The sequence below is a fragment of the Sipha flava genome, unplaced genomic scaffold (genome assembly GCF_003268045.1).
Source record: "Sipha flava isolate LNK unplaced genomic scaffold, YSA_version1 258_pilon_pilon, whole genome shotgun sequence".
In the NCBI taxonomy this organism is placed as follows: Eukaryota; Metazoa; Arthropoda; class Insecta; order Hemiptera; family Aphididae; genus Sipha; species Sipha flava.
Window position 1 is genome coordinate 2,036,500 of NW_020272917.1, and position 19,772 is coordinate 2,056,271.

General features: G+C 26.7%; 1 protein-coding gene across 4 annotated transcripts in view; it reads left to right on the forward strand.

Annotated features, from left to right (window-relative positions):
- Positions 1-19,532, forward strand: part of LOC112684790 (hrp65 protein-like) — a 23,817-nt gene extending 4,285 nt beyond the window's left edge. The window contains exons 2-12 of one of the 4 annotated variants that reach the window (XR_003148736.1): positions 963-1,148; positions 1,213-1,428; positions 1,492-1,662; positions 1,720-1,850; positions 1,911-2,206; positions 2,265-2,455; positions 2,576-2,669; positions 3,682-3,695; positions 3,964-3,993; positions 18,965-19,113; positions 19,486-19,532. Coding sequence is in view for 2 of the 4 variants with exons in the window: in XM_025556456.1 (XP_025412241.1) it covers positions 963-1,148; positions 1,213-1,428; positions 1,492-1,662; positions 1,720-1,850; positions 1,911-2,206; positions 2,265-2,455; positions 2,576-2,669; positions 3,682-3,695; positions 3,964-3,993; positions 6,020-6,166 (1,476 nt within the window). In the remaining 2 variants the exon portion in view is untranslated. Of the gene's footprint in view, positions 1-962; positions 1,149-1,212; positions 1,429-1,491; positions 1,663-1,719; positions 1,851-1,910; positions 2,207-2,264; positions 2,456-2,575; positions 2,670-3,681; positions 3,696-3,963; positions 3,994-6,019; positions 6,445-18,964; positions 19,114-19,485 lie in introns of those variants that run through there. The other 3 variants (XR_003148737.1, XM_025556456.1, XM_025556457.1) reach the window with 3 other exon arrangements.
- The last annotated feature ends 240 nt before the right edge of the window (positions 19,533-19,772 follow it).

Sequence of the window (19,772 nt, forward strand, 5' to 3'; positions counted from 1 at the left end):
TCTGATTATCATTTGATGACAATCGTTTTATCACCACCCACCTCTGAAAGAAATTATTATGATCTTTAATTTCAAATAAGTTTACCTTTAATTTCCATTGCATTTTTAATGTTAATATTTTAAATATTTATGTGTTAATTTTAGATTCATTAAGTGGAGGAGAGGAAAAAAAAATTTTCTGTTAGAAGATATAATAAATTATTATATATCTCACCTCCGCTTAAAAAGTGACATAACTGAAAAAAATATTTTTTGAGATATGCCACTTTTGATAGTATTTCAGTTAATTTTCAGTTTAAGCGAGCGTGCGATATGTGCATTGATAATATGGACACAATTGTATTTTAAATACATTTAATTATTTTTACTACATGATGATTATTTATAAATATATACTACCAAGATCTTTGAGTCTATGTGATAAATTATAATATCTGAAAATTAAAAATATATATACATATATATTTTATAACACAAAAATATTAAATTATTGCTAGTTAATAAACTTAATAAAATAAGCTAAATGTTATTAGTTTTTTTACATTAATTTTATCCCTGTCGCCACGCTTTAATATTAAATATTGATATTATTGTGCCATTCTTAAGTGATTGATACACCAGGGTAAAATAAATCCTACTAGGAAGCACCAAGAATCGTTTCTTGAGTGTGTCGACATCATGGATACATTAATTTAAATAATATTCTAAATTTTACTGATATCCTCATCATTAAACTTTAAAAATATATAACCATAAGTTATTCTTATCTGGACATAAATCATAATATATTATAACTGATTATATTGCAAGTTAAATTAAGTATTAAATTGATGATTCTTTAATGTTTAGCCTAAATGTTAGTTTTTATGTAATTTATGCATTCCGATTAGGTAAATTTAACTAAAATCATGATAATTATTTTATTTAAAGATTCGAATATATATTTGTTTTTGTTTTTTTAGCCTAGAGGAGATTTCCGCAATGATAGTAATCAGGGTGATCATCAAGGAGATAGTGAAATTATGAATAGAGGTGGGCGCAATCACAATGATAGTGGAAGAGGCGGTAGACGTGGTGGAGGTGTTGGTGGAGGAGGTTTTAGAGGTGGTCCGCCTAATCGTGTTGATGACCGCATAACTAGAGCTGATGTAAGTATAATCCTATCTAAAAATAAATTGATATTTTTATTGAAATTTACATTATTTTTATTAGGCTGTTTGGAATGAACGTTTGATGCAAATAATGGGACCCACTCACGAACTTCCTCAAACCGATAATACTGAAAGAAAATTCCTTAGTCAATGCCGTCTTTATATTGGAAATTTAGTAGATTGCACTGAAGAAGAACTTATTGAAATGTTTAAACCATATGGAGAGGTTTCTGAAAATTTTTTGAATAAAGAAAAAATGTTTGCTTTTATCAGATTGGTAAATTATTTGTTTAACTCAAAGTATTTAAGCCCATTATTTATATTTATTTCATTTTCATAGGATTACCGTACTAATGCTGAGAAAGCTAAACGAGAATTAGATGGACAAATGCGTAAAGGGCGTATGTTAAAAATTCGATTTGCTCCCATTGCTGCTGCTATTAAAGTCAAAAATCTTACTCCATTTGTGTCTAATGAGCTTTTAGAATATGCTTTTTCAATATTTGGAGATGTATGTAGTTTCTATTTTTTAAATAGTATTTAAAATAATATTTTTTATATATTTTAGATTGAACGTTGTCAAGTTATGGTAGATGAAAGAGGTAATTCAACTGGTGAAGGAATTATTGAATTTTCTCGTAAAAATGCTGCAAGTAATGCATTGAAACGGTGTTCAGAAGGTTGTTTCTTTTTGACTAGGTAAAAATTGTAATTTTTGTTTTTATATTAGTTTGTTGTTAAATTTTCTGTTTTCTTTAGTTCCCTTCGTCCTTGTGTAGTTGAGACTTACGAGTTTGTAGATAGTTCTGATGGTCTCCCAGATAAATTGTTGCCCAAAAAAACGATGGATTTCCAGAAGCAAAGAGAAGTTGGTCCAAGATTTGCCAATCCAAACTCTTTTGAACATGAATTTGGTACACGTTGGAAACAATTAGCTGAATTGTACAAACAAAAGGAAGAAGCATTAAAACGTGAAATGAAACTGGAAGAAGAAAAATTGGAAGCACAGATGGAATATGCTCGTTATGAGCATGAGACTGAAATGCTCCGAGAACGTAATAATAATAATTTTTCTCATACCAAATTAATGTTATAATAAAATTGTATTTATAGAATTGCGCCAACGAGAAATGGATAGAGAACGACAAAAGATGGAGTGGGAAATGAAAGAACGACAAGCAGAAGAACAAAGGCTTAGAGAAGAAGATATTTTCAGAAGACAAAGTGAAGATCTAAGCATGAGAATGCACCATCAGGATGAAGAAATGAGAAGGCGCCAACAAGATAACTCGTCATTCATGCAGGTATGATTAAATTTATTTGTATCATTTAAATAGTTGAGTATTCAATGAATTTGGCTGTTATGTTAATTTATTTAAAGGGAAATATTTAAATTAATACTATATAATTCTATATAATTTTAGGACCATAGAGGAGGACCACCAGGTAAACCTCAATTTGATGGACCTCCTATGCCCGTTGAAGGGATGACTGTTCGTGAACTTGAAGCAATAACTGGTAATTAGCAATAACTTTTATTAATTGATTTTGTGAATTCTGCTTAAATTGTGACTGACCCTACACAATCAAATATAAAATATGATTGATAGTTCAGAATATATGTTGAATGGTTACAAGATAAATTGAATATATTATATGGGGTGGAAAAAAATGTATTGAACAGTTAATAATATTTTATAAAATCCTAAATCTTAATGTATTAGTTTTGATTTTGATAAAGACTGTTATAATGTTAAATACTTATGATAGTAAATAAAAAATTGTATTTTAATATTTTTATTAATTATACTAACCTAAGTTGAAGGACATTCTTTTATAATTGAACACATAACATTCATTGGAATATTCTTATTCTTTGGAAAATAAAGATTATAGATTATTCAAATTGGGAAAACCTAAATTATGTTTATTATATATTATATTACTGTACTCTGTTCATATGTTTAGTTGTAAGCTTTAATAATAATTAAAATTACTATAATAACTATTATACAACTAAGTAAATTATAATATTATTAATAATATTGGTTACCACAAACTTCCAATCAAATCTCATTAAAATTGTAGCATACATTTGTAAAAAATAATAATTTAATTATTCTGTCATTCATAGAAAGCTCAAAAATGTTTTTTATGGCCATATATTGTGCTCTTTTCTTGTACCAACCTTTCATCTGACATATTTTTCGAATTTCTTTCAAAAGCTAAAACAATATGGAAACTACTTTTGTGTTATGAAAGATACATTTATAATTTATAAAATTTTAGAATAACTAATTATATGCTCTACTACATACTTAAATTATATGCATTTAAAACACTTATCTAATTGTTTATTTGTAATAATGAGTGGTTAGGAAAAATTAATACTGAACAAACTATTGATTCAATATTGTTGATTGTGTAGGGCTAAGATTAATATATTTTTACTCTTAATGTCTATATTATTAATATTATTTTTTTAATTTATATTCTAACATTGTTTACATTTTATTTTTTTTTTTTTCAGCACAAGGAGGAATGGTAATGTACTAAATTTATGTTAAATCTATTTTTTAATTTTAATTTTTAGAATTAAATATTAGGTACACAAATATAATATTATTTTCAATTAACTAAATTGATTGTGATAAAATGAATTTAAATTTATTTGCTAAAGCAATATCGAATATCTTAAAGAAAAAATGAATTTATTAGATATTAAATAATTTTGTGGTATTTAGATAGTATGTAAAATTAAAAAAAAAAATTATTACATACATAATAATTTTTTTCTTATTCTCCCAAACAGGGTGGGGAAAGCCAAGTGGCAAATTTACAGGTCAGTCTATTTGAAGCATGAGTTAATAATTATCATTTATTTATCATTTCTTAGGATTATGAATGCTTTAGTTGTTATATACTTATTGATTATGAAACTAAAGTTCATGATGTCTTACAAGTTGTTGTTTGTGAATTGTTGTGTTCGTAATTTTCAGGGAGGCATATGGCATTTTAAACCATACAAAAAAAGTTGTAAATAAAATGGATTATTTAATTTAATATTTGTATTTATAGGATAATATTTCTCTAAATTCTACATTTAAAGGATTTAATTAAATTATATAAACAAGTAACACTACAAAGTTTTTGATTTTGTGTACCATATTTATGGATAAAATTACAGTGTATGATTAACAGTATATTTATCTCTTATTTTGGTATGTTGTGTATTCAACTAAATATTATTTCGTCGTATGAAATTATTTAATTAATATTTTATGTATCTTTTGTATTCAATCTTAAAGAAATATTAGATTGCTCAACCATTCTAATTATTATCAAGACTATTGAGAATAATTTATTTAAATTTAATTCCATGAACATTTTTTCTAATGGAATGCACAAATGAAAATATTTTATAGTTATAGTGTAGTTGTACTCTAGATGTAAACGAGTTTTATAAACAAAAGTTAAATTATATCAAGTTATTCAATAATTAATTGATTATTTAATCAATTATTTAAAAAAAAAAAAAAAAAACTTGATTTAATTTGTTTATTTCAGTTATGACAAAATATTTATTAATTAGTATTAATGTCAACACATTCACAACAAAGTTGTTTAAATATATTATTCATATAAATTAAACTATTTTCAATAGTTAATAAAATAATGAAATTTATATTCGATTACATTTAATTGAAAATAATAAGTTAACAGTAGACAGTAAACTATTTTTAAAGATATTTTTATACTGATAGAATTTTTGGAAAAACTTGATAGGAATATGTGTTTGATTGTTTTTACGATACCTTCAATGTAGATGATCAATATATAAGCTTTGTTCATATATTTTTAGTGACTACAGTTTTTTGGATTGAAATATATGATAAAGTACTTAAATGCTTATAATGTAAACCAGTGGTTCTCAACCTCTCTTTCTTTTTTTTTTGACAGCACATTAATATACATCTTAAATTTTTGTGGCACACTTCTGGGTGTTAGGATTTTCAGCATTATAAAACAAAAAAATAAAATATGGAAAAGGCTTTTTTTCATTTAATAGGAAATGTGTGTGCTTGTCTTCAATTCGACCAAGTATCAAATTTTTGTATAAAAATTGACGAGTTCAATCATCTCACTATTAACACTATTAATTTCAAGTATTTTCTCTCTATGATAAATATTTCTTTGCTTAAATAATTCTCAAAATCTTTTTTTTTTTTTTTTTTACCAGTGTAATCATGGGCGCAACTAGAGCCCAAATATTGGGGGTACTGAAATTGCTGAAAATAAAATAAAATGGTATTTAATTGTAATTATTATAGATTATATAGATCAGAAAAAAAAACATTTGAACTCGGGGATGCTAAAAACATTGCGACACTGGTTGAGAACCACTGATGTGTACTATCTATTTTATCGTAAATAGTTTTCTTAAAATTTGTGATTTCTTACAAATATTTTAGAAAGAACTTAATCTTTTATGTTACTTTTAATTACTTAGCAGATACAAAAAGAAATATTAAATTACATTTTAAACACATGTAATGATTTTCCACTTCATCTTATTTAAATTTAATTCATGACAGACTAGATACCCTATTCTAGCATTATATTTATTTCATCGTTAAATTTGGTAGGTTTGTTTATCTTTAAATTGAATGGTTTTCATTTGAATTATTTTAATAATTAAAATTAATTATTTTCATGCAAGGGCAATAAAATATCTTAAATATTCCATAAACAAAAAAATAATTAAATAAGGGTTTATTTCTTTGAATATTTTTATTTTATTATTAGGTAATTTAATGCTTACTTAACTAATTCCCAATGAATGCGTTGATTTATTTGATAACCGATAGGAATCGACGCCGTTCGTGGAAACTTTTGTACGTGACAATCAAGGAGTATTGCCGCCACCAGGCCTTTTCGACGCAGGCCCTAGAGGAGACAGGGGCGGAAGGTGGGGTCAAGACAGACGTAACGGCCAGGATCGTAGAAGATTTTAATCTTGCAATAAAGATCTTAAGAATAAACTATAGAACAAAAGTTTGAAGATGATAGTTAAATGTCTTCATTTGAAGTCATAATAATAATTCATTTCATAACCGCAGATATTACTTGACTTAAAAAAAACTAATTTTGATACGTATCTAAATGAAATATTTTATGAATAATCTCATTCAAGAAAACTGAATTTTTCACAATGTAATTCTTGTCGTTAAAATTTTGTGGATTATTTGACTATATTTTCAACTCTAAAAAAAAAAAACTTCTGATAACCGAATATTTTTTTTTTCTTATGGATGGATTGCTAAAACATCAGTATTTTGATGACCATATTGTTTAGATTTTCTACATTTTTTAAATGTAACAATACAGTTAATTTTTATACATTATTTTAATTTTAAGTGATTAAATATACTTTCATTACTAAACTTACGGTCTCAAATAAATAAAATTTTTGTTCTTTTACATAATTATTAGTTTGTTTTTATTTACTTCAAAATCATTGTAAATATGAACTATTCATAATTTTTTTTTTTTTATATATAGTAATATTAATTAATAATTCAAATGACTTTGCTTAATGCACTGTTAACTATAATTACACCTATGAGACCGTAAAAAGGTTAGTAGTGAACAATAAGTTGATATTATTTTGATGTGTGCTGTTTGAAAAGCCTGTTTTTCTTGGATTTTTTTCCGTAGTAATTAATTTCGTGTTTTTGGTACAGAATATTCTCAATTATTCGCTTTTGTGAGGTTTTACATATTCTCTTTAATAATTATTGTTCTTATATGTATGAATAATAATAATATGGTTTATATAATCTAAATTTTTTCATCATATCTTAATTAGGTTGTTATTCTTGTATTTTTAAATAAAAAACTTAATTAAAAGTTGTAGTATAAACAATTGATATAAATTATATTAAAATTATGATTATTGCTATTTTTTAAGATTGACTATAGGTAAAAATATGTCTAAATCGTGAATGATACTGTAATTTCTATAACAAAATATTTTTTTTTTTTTTTTATCTGCTGAATCAATAGTAAATAATTTTATTGATATAGGCAATTATAAATAGAGAAAATGCAATCTGATGTTTATCTTAAAACTTATAATACTTGAATGCATTTGTTTTAAAGATATCTTAGTACAAAGTTATAACTCTTTTTGTATGTAGATCAATTTCATTATAATTATTAATATTATTATAACTTATAAGTAAATTACGTGCACGAAAAATAATTTATTCATTTTAATACAATTATACATATATTCCTAAATATACTTCTTACTAGAAATGTAACTTTGTGTTAAATGTTTTCATCTGAGACTTTTCTACATAAATTGAAACCCTCTTATTTTACAAATATGAACTTAGGAGTTATAAATAGTTTGTATTGGTGTTTCATAATTTTTACTGTTGTTATTATTTTTAATAAAACTAAAACAATATTTAATTTAAAGGTATAACTAATTTATCAATACAATGAAACCTATTACTAACAGACCCAGGCTAAGCTGTGGAATTGTCTTTAATGATAAAAGTATCCGATTTCGGGGAATATTATACAATGGTTACTACACTGAAACCTATTGAAAACTAAGTATTTATTGAATCATAGTGATACAAATATTACTGTATCATTACATTCTTAATTTTAATTTTTTTTATTGTATTGTATATCAAATGCTTTTAAATCTCTGGCATGGTGGTTAGTAATTTTTCTGTTTGTGGCATACTAACGACCAGCAAAATAATTTTACTTATTTTACTGACCATCTTAATTAGTTGGTTCATTTGTAATCTGAAAGCATATGATGTATCAATATTTAATAGTGTTTGGATTTGCTACACTGCGGTGGAAAGAATTAACCGTATTTTGGGTTTGTAACCCATCTTAGTTAACATTTTTTCTCAAAATGTAATGTGTATTTATTATGCTTATTAAGCATAAATTTGAATTTGGATTATTTAAAAAAAAAAAAAAAATGAATAAAAGTTAAATATTTTGAAATAATTTATAAAAATAGAAATAAATTAATAGAACCTATTTGTTCTGCTATGATAAAGATAACTGCTTCAACACAATAAAATATTCTGTTATAGTGATTGATTGTTTTATTTAGTGTTTTTACACCAATTATATTTCTAATTGTATTAAAGACAACTCAAAAAATTAATATTATTTTATTCATACATTTTTTATATGTGAATTTTTTTGAATCTGATTTTATCTAAAATAGACGAGTATCAAAATACTAATTTTAATGATTTTATTTACAATTAAAAATATACTTCACCTTAAAATTTAAAATATACTTTTTTTTTTCTCTCGTTTTAGACTGAGTAAGTCAAGTCAACTTAATTATATTTAATTTTGGTTAATGTATGTCAATCATATGAAGAAATAGGAATTTCAGTAATTTTTATTTAATTTGAGAATAATAATTTATAACTTGATAAATATATCATATTATAAACAAAAATTAGATTGAAAGTATTTATATATATATATATATTCATGGATATCTATGAGATTAATTGAAATGTATTCCATTTCATAAACATTATATGTATTGTTATTTGTATTAGTTTTTATTACTGATTTATTATAATAGCGCTTGTATTTTTAGTAAACATTAATTCTAATAAAATATTTTCAGTTTTTCAATAAATGGTTAATCAAATATTTTTAGTATATATGATAATAAAATTCTATTAAACTAATCAACAATGAAAATTTGTGCTAGATTTAAAATAATCATGATACTTATTACAAATATAAGTTATATTAAAAATTGATTATTTAGATGAGAAAATATTAATATATGATAAAAATATTTCTGCGTTATCGATAAATGTAATAAACAATGAATTCAAATTATGATATTTTATGTTATGGTATTCTTTGCTGTAAAGTTTAAGTTGATGTCATAATATTAAATAAAATTAAAAGAATAATTGCATAACAGTTGAATTCATTTTAATATGATGTAATATATCGCTTAAAAAAAATTAAATTTTCCTTTTAATTTTAATCAATAATTTTTTCATTTAAATATTATTGATTCCTTTATTTTCCATAACAAAAACCAAAATATCTTGCATCTAGTTTCTATTTGCATTTCCTAGATATAGATTATGAAAACTGCAAATGAAGATCATTCGAATTGACCATCGAGAACTACGGCGTATGGTATTTATTAAACACTTAAAATGACGAAGAATTAAATTCTTCGTTAATTTTATCTGAAGGTATGTCTAAGAAAATTTTTGTGATACCTATATTATATGTTAAAACAAAGGTAACAAACTTAACCTGACAATCTTCACTGTTGTTTCATATTGAAATTTGTATGTTAACTAATGTAAATTTTATATTATTTCTTTATGATTAGATACATGTATATGTATGTGTATGTACATAAATGTTTCATTGAAGATTGCCTGGTTTTACTTTTAATATTTAATATTCTATGTATTTTCATAATTTTTCAGCATTATCAATATGTCAAAGTTGTTGTGGCTCTAAACTTATTTTAGGCAGTCCAATTGAATAATTGAATCAAAAAATTAAGAATGAAATATTATAAAAGATGACTTTAGCGCGATATTACGTCGGTGCTTGGTATTTTAACTTCTTATTAATGGTAATAGTCGAAAGTATTTTTGAATTCAAGAAAATTATTATGTTCATCAAAATTGCACTATTGTTTTATTTGACATAATGAACTGAACTAATCATATGTGATAAATAAACGTGTTGAAAATGTTTTATGTGTTACTATTAAATATTGCTACAGTAATTTAATTTTAAAAAAAAAATGTATTTACTACTTTGGCAAACTAAATTATTATAATTAGGCTTGTTTGAGGATAATGGATTATTATTAATTGATAAATGTTCAATAAAACTTAAAATATTTGAACATAGAATATATTCATAGAAAGAAAGAAAACTTGTTGATATAATTAAGTATACATGTATGATATTTAATATTTTGCTTTTCTCTGGCTCAAGAAATATTAAACTATTTATTTTAATATTCAGTGAGCATAAAAGTTTTACTATTTGGTGGATGTTTTCAACGATTGTAAATATTTACTCAGTTTAACATTTATTTATTGCATAGTGTATAGTTTTCAACTAAAAAATTCTGTGTATAAAAATATTAACAACTATTCTTTTTATACATATAAAAAAATATATAATCTATACATACAATTAGCATAATAAGTATATGTGATATTAGATACTTAAAACATGCGCGTACATGAGTTAGGAGCCACCCATTAGTGGCACTGAATTTGTTGTAGAATTAAATTAAATGGTCTGTACACTATTTAATTTAAAGTCTGCGCTTGGAATTTCCAGGAAGTGTTGGGATATATAGATTTTTTATTAGAGGGTTTTCGTGATTTTCTAATGTAATATAGAAACGTTTATAGAAGACAGCTGCTTCATCTATTGTTTTTATATTTAGGTCTTTGTGAAGGGTCAGGTTAGAGACAGAGTGGAAAAATAAGTGATTTTTTCGTAGTGTGAAATTTTGGAATGCCTGGATTTTGTTTAAATTAGATTTTTTTTTACTGATCTCAAAGTTGTATTCCATATGAGTTTCAGAAAATATTTATATATAAGTAATTTAGTTTTTAATGTTGTGAGCTTATTTTTTGAGAGTAATATTTTTAATGATTGGGAACGATTATTGAGTATTAATCTTTTTTTTTCTTATATGATTTTGCTAGTCTTTTATCAAGGTTTAGACCTAGGTATTTAACAGTGTGTAAGATGGGATAGGAAGGTTATTTATAATTATGTCAGGTCAATGTCCGCGTCTTGAAGTAAATGTTGTGTGAACAGATTTGTTGTTTAATTTAATTTGCCATTTTGCGTACCATTCAGAAAGTGAGTTTGTAAGTTTTTCGAAGCAGTTATTGAATCATTGTGTACTGATAATATGAATTTATCGTCAGCATAGTCAGCAACAAAAGTATTTTGTGTTGAGGGTTGATTATAAATATTAAAAAATATGGTCTAGAGTACATCTCCTTGGGGAACTATAGCATTAATAACGGCTATGTTTGAAGTGATAATCCTTGACGTATTTGAAAATATCGATCAGTAAGATATGATTCCATTAGCAAGAATATCGAAAGAGGAAGACATTTACGGAGCTTAAACAGAAGTCCTTCATGCAAGACTTTATCAAAAGCCTGAGATATATCTAAAAAGGCACAAATACAGTAGCATTTGTTTTTCAATGAGGTAGAGATTGCATCGAATACTCAATGTACCTGATGTATTGTGTTTTGTTTGGCTCTAAAGCCAAATTGAGAATTGGGAGTATATTGTTTGATATTATGTGTGGAGAAATAAGTTTGATGACTAGTCCTTCGAAAATTGTTGAGAAGTATGGCGATAAACCTATATGTTTATTAGTAGTTCGGAGGTCAGAGGGTTTATCCGGCTTAGTAAACATTATTATTTGAGATCATTTCCATAGAATAAGGAAGTATGAAAGTCTCTAAAAGCATTGAAGTAAGAAGTATAATAGCTTTGTTTGGTAGACAGTTCGCAACATTCGCCGTTATCAGATCAAACACTGAGGATTTTTTACGAGATTATTTTGAGATCGTATTTTTTTACCTAGGTGTGAAATATTTTTCTTGGTGAGCATCTGATAAAGTTGAATTTAAGGAATGTATGACATAATTAATATGTTGTAGAATAGAAATGTCCTCATGGGGATGAACATTTTTAGAGAGATTGGTTTGAAATACTGCTTTTTCGGCATCTGAAACGGCGAACGAGTTGTCAGCATTTCTCGGTGGAGGTGATGTGGTTTTATATTTAAATAATTGCTTAGTTTATCTCCATATACTCCCGTCAATGACTGTTAGTGAGCGTAGCTTTTATTTTAGTGCGTGTGATTTATATTTTGCAAGGACTTTTTTAAGCGTGTTGGCGAGTTTATTATATGCTAATTTATGATATGGAAGTCTAGTGGATTGGTATTTAGCCCTAGTTCTGTGTTTTTCTACTATAAGGTTACCTATTTGATCTGATATTATCTGGTAGTTATTTTTAGGATTATGTGTTTCATCAGGCTTGGTTGATTCTCACGCAACTGTATTTGTGTAGTCAATTTATTTACCGTTTTATCAATTTTAAGTTAAATTTTTAGATCAATTCGTTGATTGAAAATATTTTGAAATTCATGACGGTCGGTTATGAGAGAGAATAGTTAAGGGCGGTTTGATTTGAAAAAATACGATGGCCGATACATTGAGTAAAACAAATGAATGATTTGAATTTAAGTCTAAAATATCAGTTTTTTTTTTTTTTTTTTTTTGTAGAAGATAGCCAGTAGGTAAGACATGATGGAGAAAATACGTTAAAGTTATTGGTGTTGATAAAATTATATAAATAAATGCCACATGGGTTGTTTAAATGGCAACCCCAAGCATTGTGCTTAGCAATAAAGTCACCGCCTATGATACATTTACTTTTAATTGTATTGAAGTAAAAAATGTAAATGTAGCAATAGAGATAATATGTCGTATAGGAAAATACAAAGCACCTACGGTAATAGGTATATTTAATATAATTATTTTAGTACACGATTAAATATGATCGAGATAGTAATTAGTGGTCGGAAGTGGATTAAGTTTTTTATAAGTATTTCAGCATTACCATGGGTGGTATTATAAGGGTAATTTTATTAACTTCTATTCTGGTATAAAGATATTTGTATATTTGGTAAAATGTGTTTTTGTGATAAGGGAAATGTGTATACGTCGATCATATAATACATTTTTTAATTCATTTACATGGTTTTTTGCTTATACAATTGAAATTACTCGAGTAAGAAGTGAGATTAGTGAATTTATAAGGGTTTTATAAGCTTGATATCACTGAGTTAATATCAGGAGCTGGTTATCAGATTGTGTAGATCGATTTTTAGTTGCCTGAGAATATGTTTGAGATTGGCCAGAAGAAAAATTGTAGGCAGTGGCGGCTCGTGGAGTTCATTGAAGGTAGGGCACAAATATTTTCCTCCTTCTTCACTATTTCAATTTTGAATTTACCAACAATTCCTGATGATTTTTTTAAATATTATAAAATTGTTTGTTATAAAAACGTTTTAATATACGCTTATGATGTACAGTGGCGGCTCGTGAACCAAACGAGGAATGAGGCAGATATTTTCAAGATTTATATAAAATCTCATTTGTGATAATCATACCAAGATTTCTTAAAAGAATGAGAACATTTCTTTTCATTTGAATACTAAATATTTAAATTATTTAATGAAATTATAGGTCGACCGTCGTTCATTATCTCACGTTTGTTATTTTGACTACGGCGGGAAAATAGTGTTTGTAGTTAATTTATAATAATGTCATTATACGGAAACATAATTGTTATAATAGTTTATTGTTATTAAATATTGATATTTATAAACTATTTTAGACTTCACAAATACTTTATATAATATAAATGTTAAATATATGGTTGAAAACCACGTTCATTATTTGATAAGAATCGATATTTTTAGTTTGTGATAAAATTATTACGGTTAAGGGTACACTACACGACATTACGATTATCTCTTCATTCCTATTTTGGATGTTACGTCACTTAGATTAATTACTTATGGATAATGTCAACATTACCTGAAGTCAAACTTTCAATCGACCATTCCATCAAAGATAGAATAAAATTAATATCTTATCATATCTGTGGTTCTAATTTCTATCGTTGCATGAAGGAACGAGCATTTTCTGTCATAGTTTTGGATATATATAATAATAATAATAATAATAACAAAAAATGTTCTATTTTTAAATTTAATTCTTGCTGAATACAATATTCTTAAAGGTGAAAGGGAAATAACTACACACGCATATATATATATTAAGTTTTATTTACAACAGTTAGGTGAATAAATTAGGTATCTTAAATTTGTAACATATAAAAAAGCACCGTCAAATGAAAATACATAACACTTAATTAAATAAAAACAAATGAACAAAAAATATTCCAATAATCTATGATAAATAGTGTTCTGTGCTACGGAGGACGGTCGACAATAACAATACGAAGACGATAAGACTGACAAAATCTCGTAAATCGTTATTAAAATAGAATTCAGATACAATACGATTGTGCTTGGCAACACCGTATTATTATCAAAAAGTGGGGAAAATCTATCACTTGATCGGGCTATCGTAGCACAACGAATTTGTGCTCGCCGCCTAATGACCAAATAATATAGTATCAGTATGTACGTCGGAGCGCCTGTATTTGATACATTTTTTTTTGATTATATTTTGAAATAATATACCAATTACCAACTTTATTATGATGATTAGAAGAAATACCAATAGCTATTCAATTTTAAATTCTTCTTTCAATTTTGTTGGTGGGGCACGTGCCCGTGTGCCCCATAGCATGGGCATGAGCCGTCACTGATTGTAGGAAGTGGTTAGTGGCGTATATAGGAATTATTTTCATCATGAACCAATTTACCCCACCATAGCTGCAACTAGAAATTTTTTAAGGAACGGGTGGTTTTAATAATGACAAATTATATAAATATAGGAATTTAAATGTATTAATATATATTTATTTATAAATAAGATACATAATATAGCATTTTTCTACAATAGGTAGTAAACGTTTTTGCTTTAAAATACAATTAGTTATGACTGATACTGTTTGAGTGTCCACATTTTTCGTTAGTCACAACTAGACAAGAATGAATTATTTTATTAATTGTATATATTTTTTATATACTTATCATAGAGCGCGGATTTGTATGCACTTAAAAGTATCGAAATATGCCACATAATATGCAATAAAAATCATGAAAATATGCAAAACATATATGTGCAAGAATTTTTTATTTATTTAAAATTAATAATTCAACTTATCAAAATTAATTACTTTAATACTTAATACAAACAAATTTAGGGAATTTTCTGAACTTAATTTATTTTTAAAATTTTATTTATGATTAAAATAAATATAATCGTATGCATTTCAAGTTTATCTTCTGTGAAGCTGTGTCGTTTATCGGTTAACATATTTTTATAGACTGATAACGAACCTTCGATATCAACCGAAGTTATTGCGGCATTTTTGAAGCAAGTGGTATGTCGATGATCGACTGACACAGCAAGAGCGATTAAGTTTACGTCGTAATCGATTATTTATTTTATAACTAAATATATATATATATATATATAAATTATTATTTAGTGACTGAAATTTATTTTTAATTTTTCTACTTGACAAAATATTTTGTACATTTTTTTTAAATTTTCATTTGAATATGCAATAAATTTTGAATTTTGCCAAAATATGCAAAAACCTCTAAATATGCAGAAATATGCGAAAAAAGTTTTCACCATTAGCTTCAAATTATGATGATTCGTGGAGATAACTGACAAAAATCCAAAAATATTGAAAGGAAAAAAATATGCAATTGCATAGAAATCCGCGATCTACTTATCACATAATGGCTTGTGATGGGGAAATACTAGTAAGTTTAGTGAAACTAAGACCATCTATTTATGATTTTGGAAACAAGGACCGAGTTTTTATTTAACGGATGAATCCATATTTCGCAAAAACTTCATCAGATGACATGATGACAACTGATTTTTGTTTTGTCTAGGCAATGTACACTTTATAAAAATAAATTGTTTTTAGTTGGCTACCATTGTCTAACACAATTTTGCTCTTGCTATGCGATCGACCTAAGACAATCGACGAAACAATTCCTATCAAGCCGTTAGTTTGATTGATAACATTTTACAACAATGTAAATACAATATTAAACAGAAATTCATATCTAAAAATAGAACGCGCTATCAAAGAATTATGTAAACCACGGTCTAAGATTGCTAAAATATCTAGTCCGTGATGTTAATACACAGCTTTATTTGTTTTGTCCTTTCATAGTTTATTCGTCTTTTGATCGGTCATTACAATCGTGGACCATGGTATCAGTCAGTAACGTGAATTTTATACCTCAAAAATTACATACTAGCATAGAACAACAAAAATAATAGTAGGTACGGGTCATGGTATCGTATAAATTTATAATTATATAATTTAGCAATATGCATAAAAATGTCTTAATTGAATCTGAAATTTCACGATGGGCCCGGGCCTAGCCCCCCCCTATATACGCTACTGAAAGTGGTATTATGTGGGTGGCTCTCTTGTATGTAATTTGACTTATGACTAGGATTAACATATACATTGTGATTATTTAAATTGATTTTCTTACGTTGTTGGAGGTGCACATTAAAATTATCCGTGATATAAGTTTATATATAATTCCGTACAATTAAATAACTAATTATTTTTTAATTTACTGAATTGTGAAATGATAATTTAAAATTGCTAAAAAATATTTATGGTAACATGAATCCTACCTGTATTATGCCTTCTATTTATTAATACAGTACGAACGTAACTAGTTATTTTTCCTTACCTTTTGTATGGATACACCGTTATCTAATTATAATAATATCGAAATTGGTATGCGCTGATAAAACAAAAACACATTTGCTGGTGATTTAACTAGCGGTTAATGTAAAAATGAGAACATTCTTTTTTCGAGTTTGAATAGAACACATGGCCGCCATATAGATGAGATTTTACTTACACATGCTATTGCAATAAGTGTTAAGGCAAATAAATTTATGTATTAAAAATGTTGAAAATCTATGTATATGACTGACCCCATATTTAAAAACTTCTTTAATTGAAACTATAGTATAAATCTATTTGATGACGTTAAATAATTGCAATCCTTTATATAATGAATTGTATATTACTTTATCCTTGCAAGCCACTTACGCCGTTTTTACACTCGTCGTAAAATCATAACCGGAGCCGATTTTAGATGCAATGTAACTAAGTTAGTGATTTTCCACACACAGACTGGACCGGTAATTTTATTGGTCAAATGACAATTCCGGAATATGCAGCCGTTGAATTCGATTCTTCGGATGTCTAATCTATCTCCGAATTGTCGATTTTAATGTGTAGTGGTATGTGGCGGGTTTGATATTTATCGCCACAAATTTTATACTTTTTTATATAAACGATTTATTTATATATTAAGTAATCAAAATTGTTTAAATATTATATAAATGGATATAATTATAAATAACAAATGTGTTATTTATACATTATAAAAACATTATAGGTATTATATAATTTAAGGATACGTCATATACTATAAGTCTCTTTAAGTAAAATTATGAAAACCGTTGATCATGCACCGTACACGTTGAATTGATTTAATTTTTGCCAATTCGAGTAATTCATAATATTCGACAAACATATTTTTAGATTTCTAAACGATAGCTGACAACCAACTAACCTAAAGGCCTGGCTATACATTTTTTCAGCCATACAAGCCATTTAGACTTTACCACTAAAACTGCTTCTTCCATATTTTTCGTGACATTCTTCTTAATCTCGTTCCCCTCATCATATATGTCAATGTTCCATTCAACATACTTTCATCTACTTGCCATACATGGCCTGCCCGTTCTATTCTTGTCCCTCTGATGAATTGGATGACATCTCTTTTGTTACGCTAGTATAATTGGGTGTTGGTTCTTATTTTCCATTTCTGTTTCGTATTGAACACGGGTCCGTAACTTTGTCTAAGAACTTTTCTCTGAAATAGACAATTTTTTTCATCTTACCTCTCGTCATTGCCCATATGTCACGGTATAAATGTAACTTATATTTATAGGTGTTCTTTCGTTTACCTTGACAACAGATAGGATTTATAAAGGGTTTTCTGTATGCTATCTAATATTCATCCCTCCAATGCATGTTATTTTGCCTATTTAGAATAGTTTCGAAATACTTTAACTTTTGTATGTGTTTAAAGGTATTATTTTCCATCTGAAGGTTATTTTTATTTTCACCTCGTTTTACCATCATGTATTTAATTTTTCCACTGTTGATTGATAAACCAATATATTTTCCAATCCTAATCAGTTCAACAGTATTCTAAATACCGTCTCGGGATTTCTCAATGATTACTATGTCTGCATATGCTAGTAAAACATAACCTTCGTCTGGGTTTATTGTTTTAGTTCTTGGTATGCATTATTATTATGATAATGATAATTTTTTTTTTTTTTTTTGTGTATGAATTGAAACCAGATCCTGTTCCGATTTTGCCGGTGTGAGTGTAAAAACGATCTTAGGATTCTAGTATTTCATATTCCTTTGTATACATAAAAATATGTCACAAAAATTAAACCCTATTTTACTTTTGGAATTTGCTTATTTTACTAGACAGTATATTTAAATAAACAGATTGTATATAAGATTAATTTTAATCGTATTTTAGACATTAAAAAAGTTACGCGAATTCACATGATCTATATCTTAGCAACCTCTGAGTATGAAATAAATTCGTTCCTATTAATTATGTTGAATACCGTAGGCTTAAAGACATTTAATGCTTAATGATGGGCTAAACCTTAAATTTAAGTCACGCGATATTTACCGTTATTGTTGCGTCATGTTATTTTCTTGATAGACTAACTATAGCATGCTAATGTTGTATATGACGGTTGAATTTTAAGACGAAGGAAATAAATAAGAAATTCACTTTATTAAATACAGTCCTAACTTGATATGCATTCACGTAGTAGATGAGCTTTTAGCGGCGTCGTCTGTCCGTTTGGTCAAATGTTAACTGTTACCAAGTAATTAATTCTTAAACCTTTAATTTCCAGGCTCGACTGTGTATGGCATTCGGTTGACCGCGTCGTTACTCCGAAGAGACTCGAATCCAAGACATGAGTAAACTGTCTAAGAAGAAATTGTGTCATATTTGTTGAGCAACGCTGTCAGTTACGCGGTGCATGTTTCTAGCAGCAGTAAGGTATTGATTTTCAAAATATTACTTAAACCTTTACCTTAGCTATCACTGCAGTATGCTATCCAATGCACCATTACAAGGTATTCACTTAATTAAGTTAAAAGGATTTACTAAACCTCAAACCTATCCTTTTTAACCCTTCTATGTAAATAAATACTTCTATAGACTGAAATAGGATGAATGTGTCTATAGCACGAAACCCCATTGTTGGCAATGGTTTATCAACTTAACTTTTTTTTTTTTATCATTATCTTTTTTATAATACACTTTTTCATTGCCTCTCTTTGAAGTTTAATTAATTAATGGGTGTACCATTTAAATTGACAATGATACTTGAGACATTCATAAAATAAAATGTATTATTTTAATTTACAGCGTTCCAACCATGGACCATTCGTTGAGAAGAAAAATGCTGATATGAATAAAAAAAAATGTATAAAACATAAATATCAGTTGAAGATTTAATAAAATAAATATTTCTTGACTTAATCAATCTTACTAAATATTTTATTTTCCTACCTATTGCATGAAACATTTCATCATGTTTATGTCCACAACATTTATATCCAATGGACCTCGCAGTTAATGGTGGTACCACAGAATAAAACAAAATGGACACTGATAAAAAATTACATGAGCAGCATAGGACAATAATGAAATCA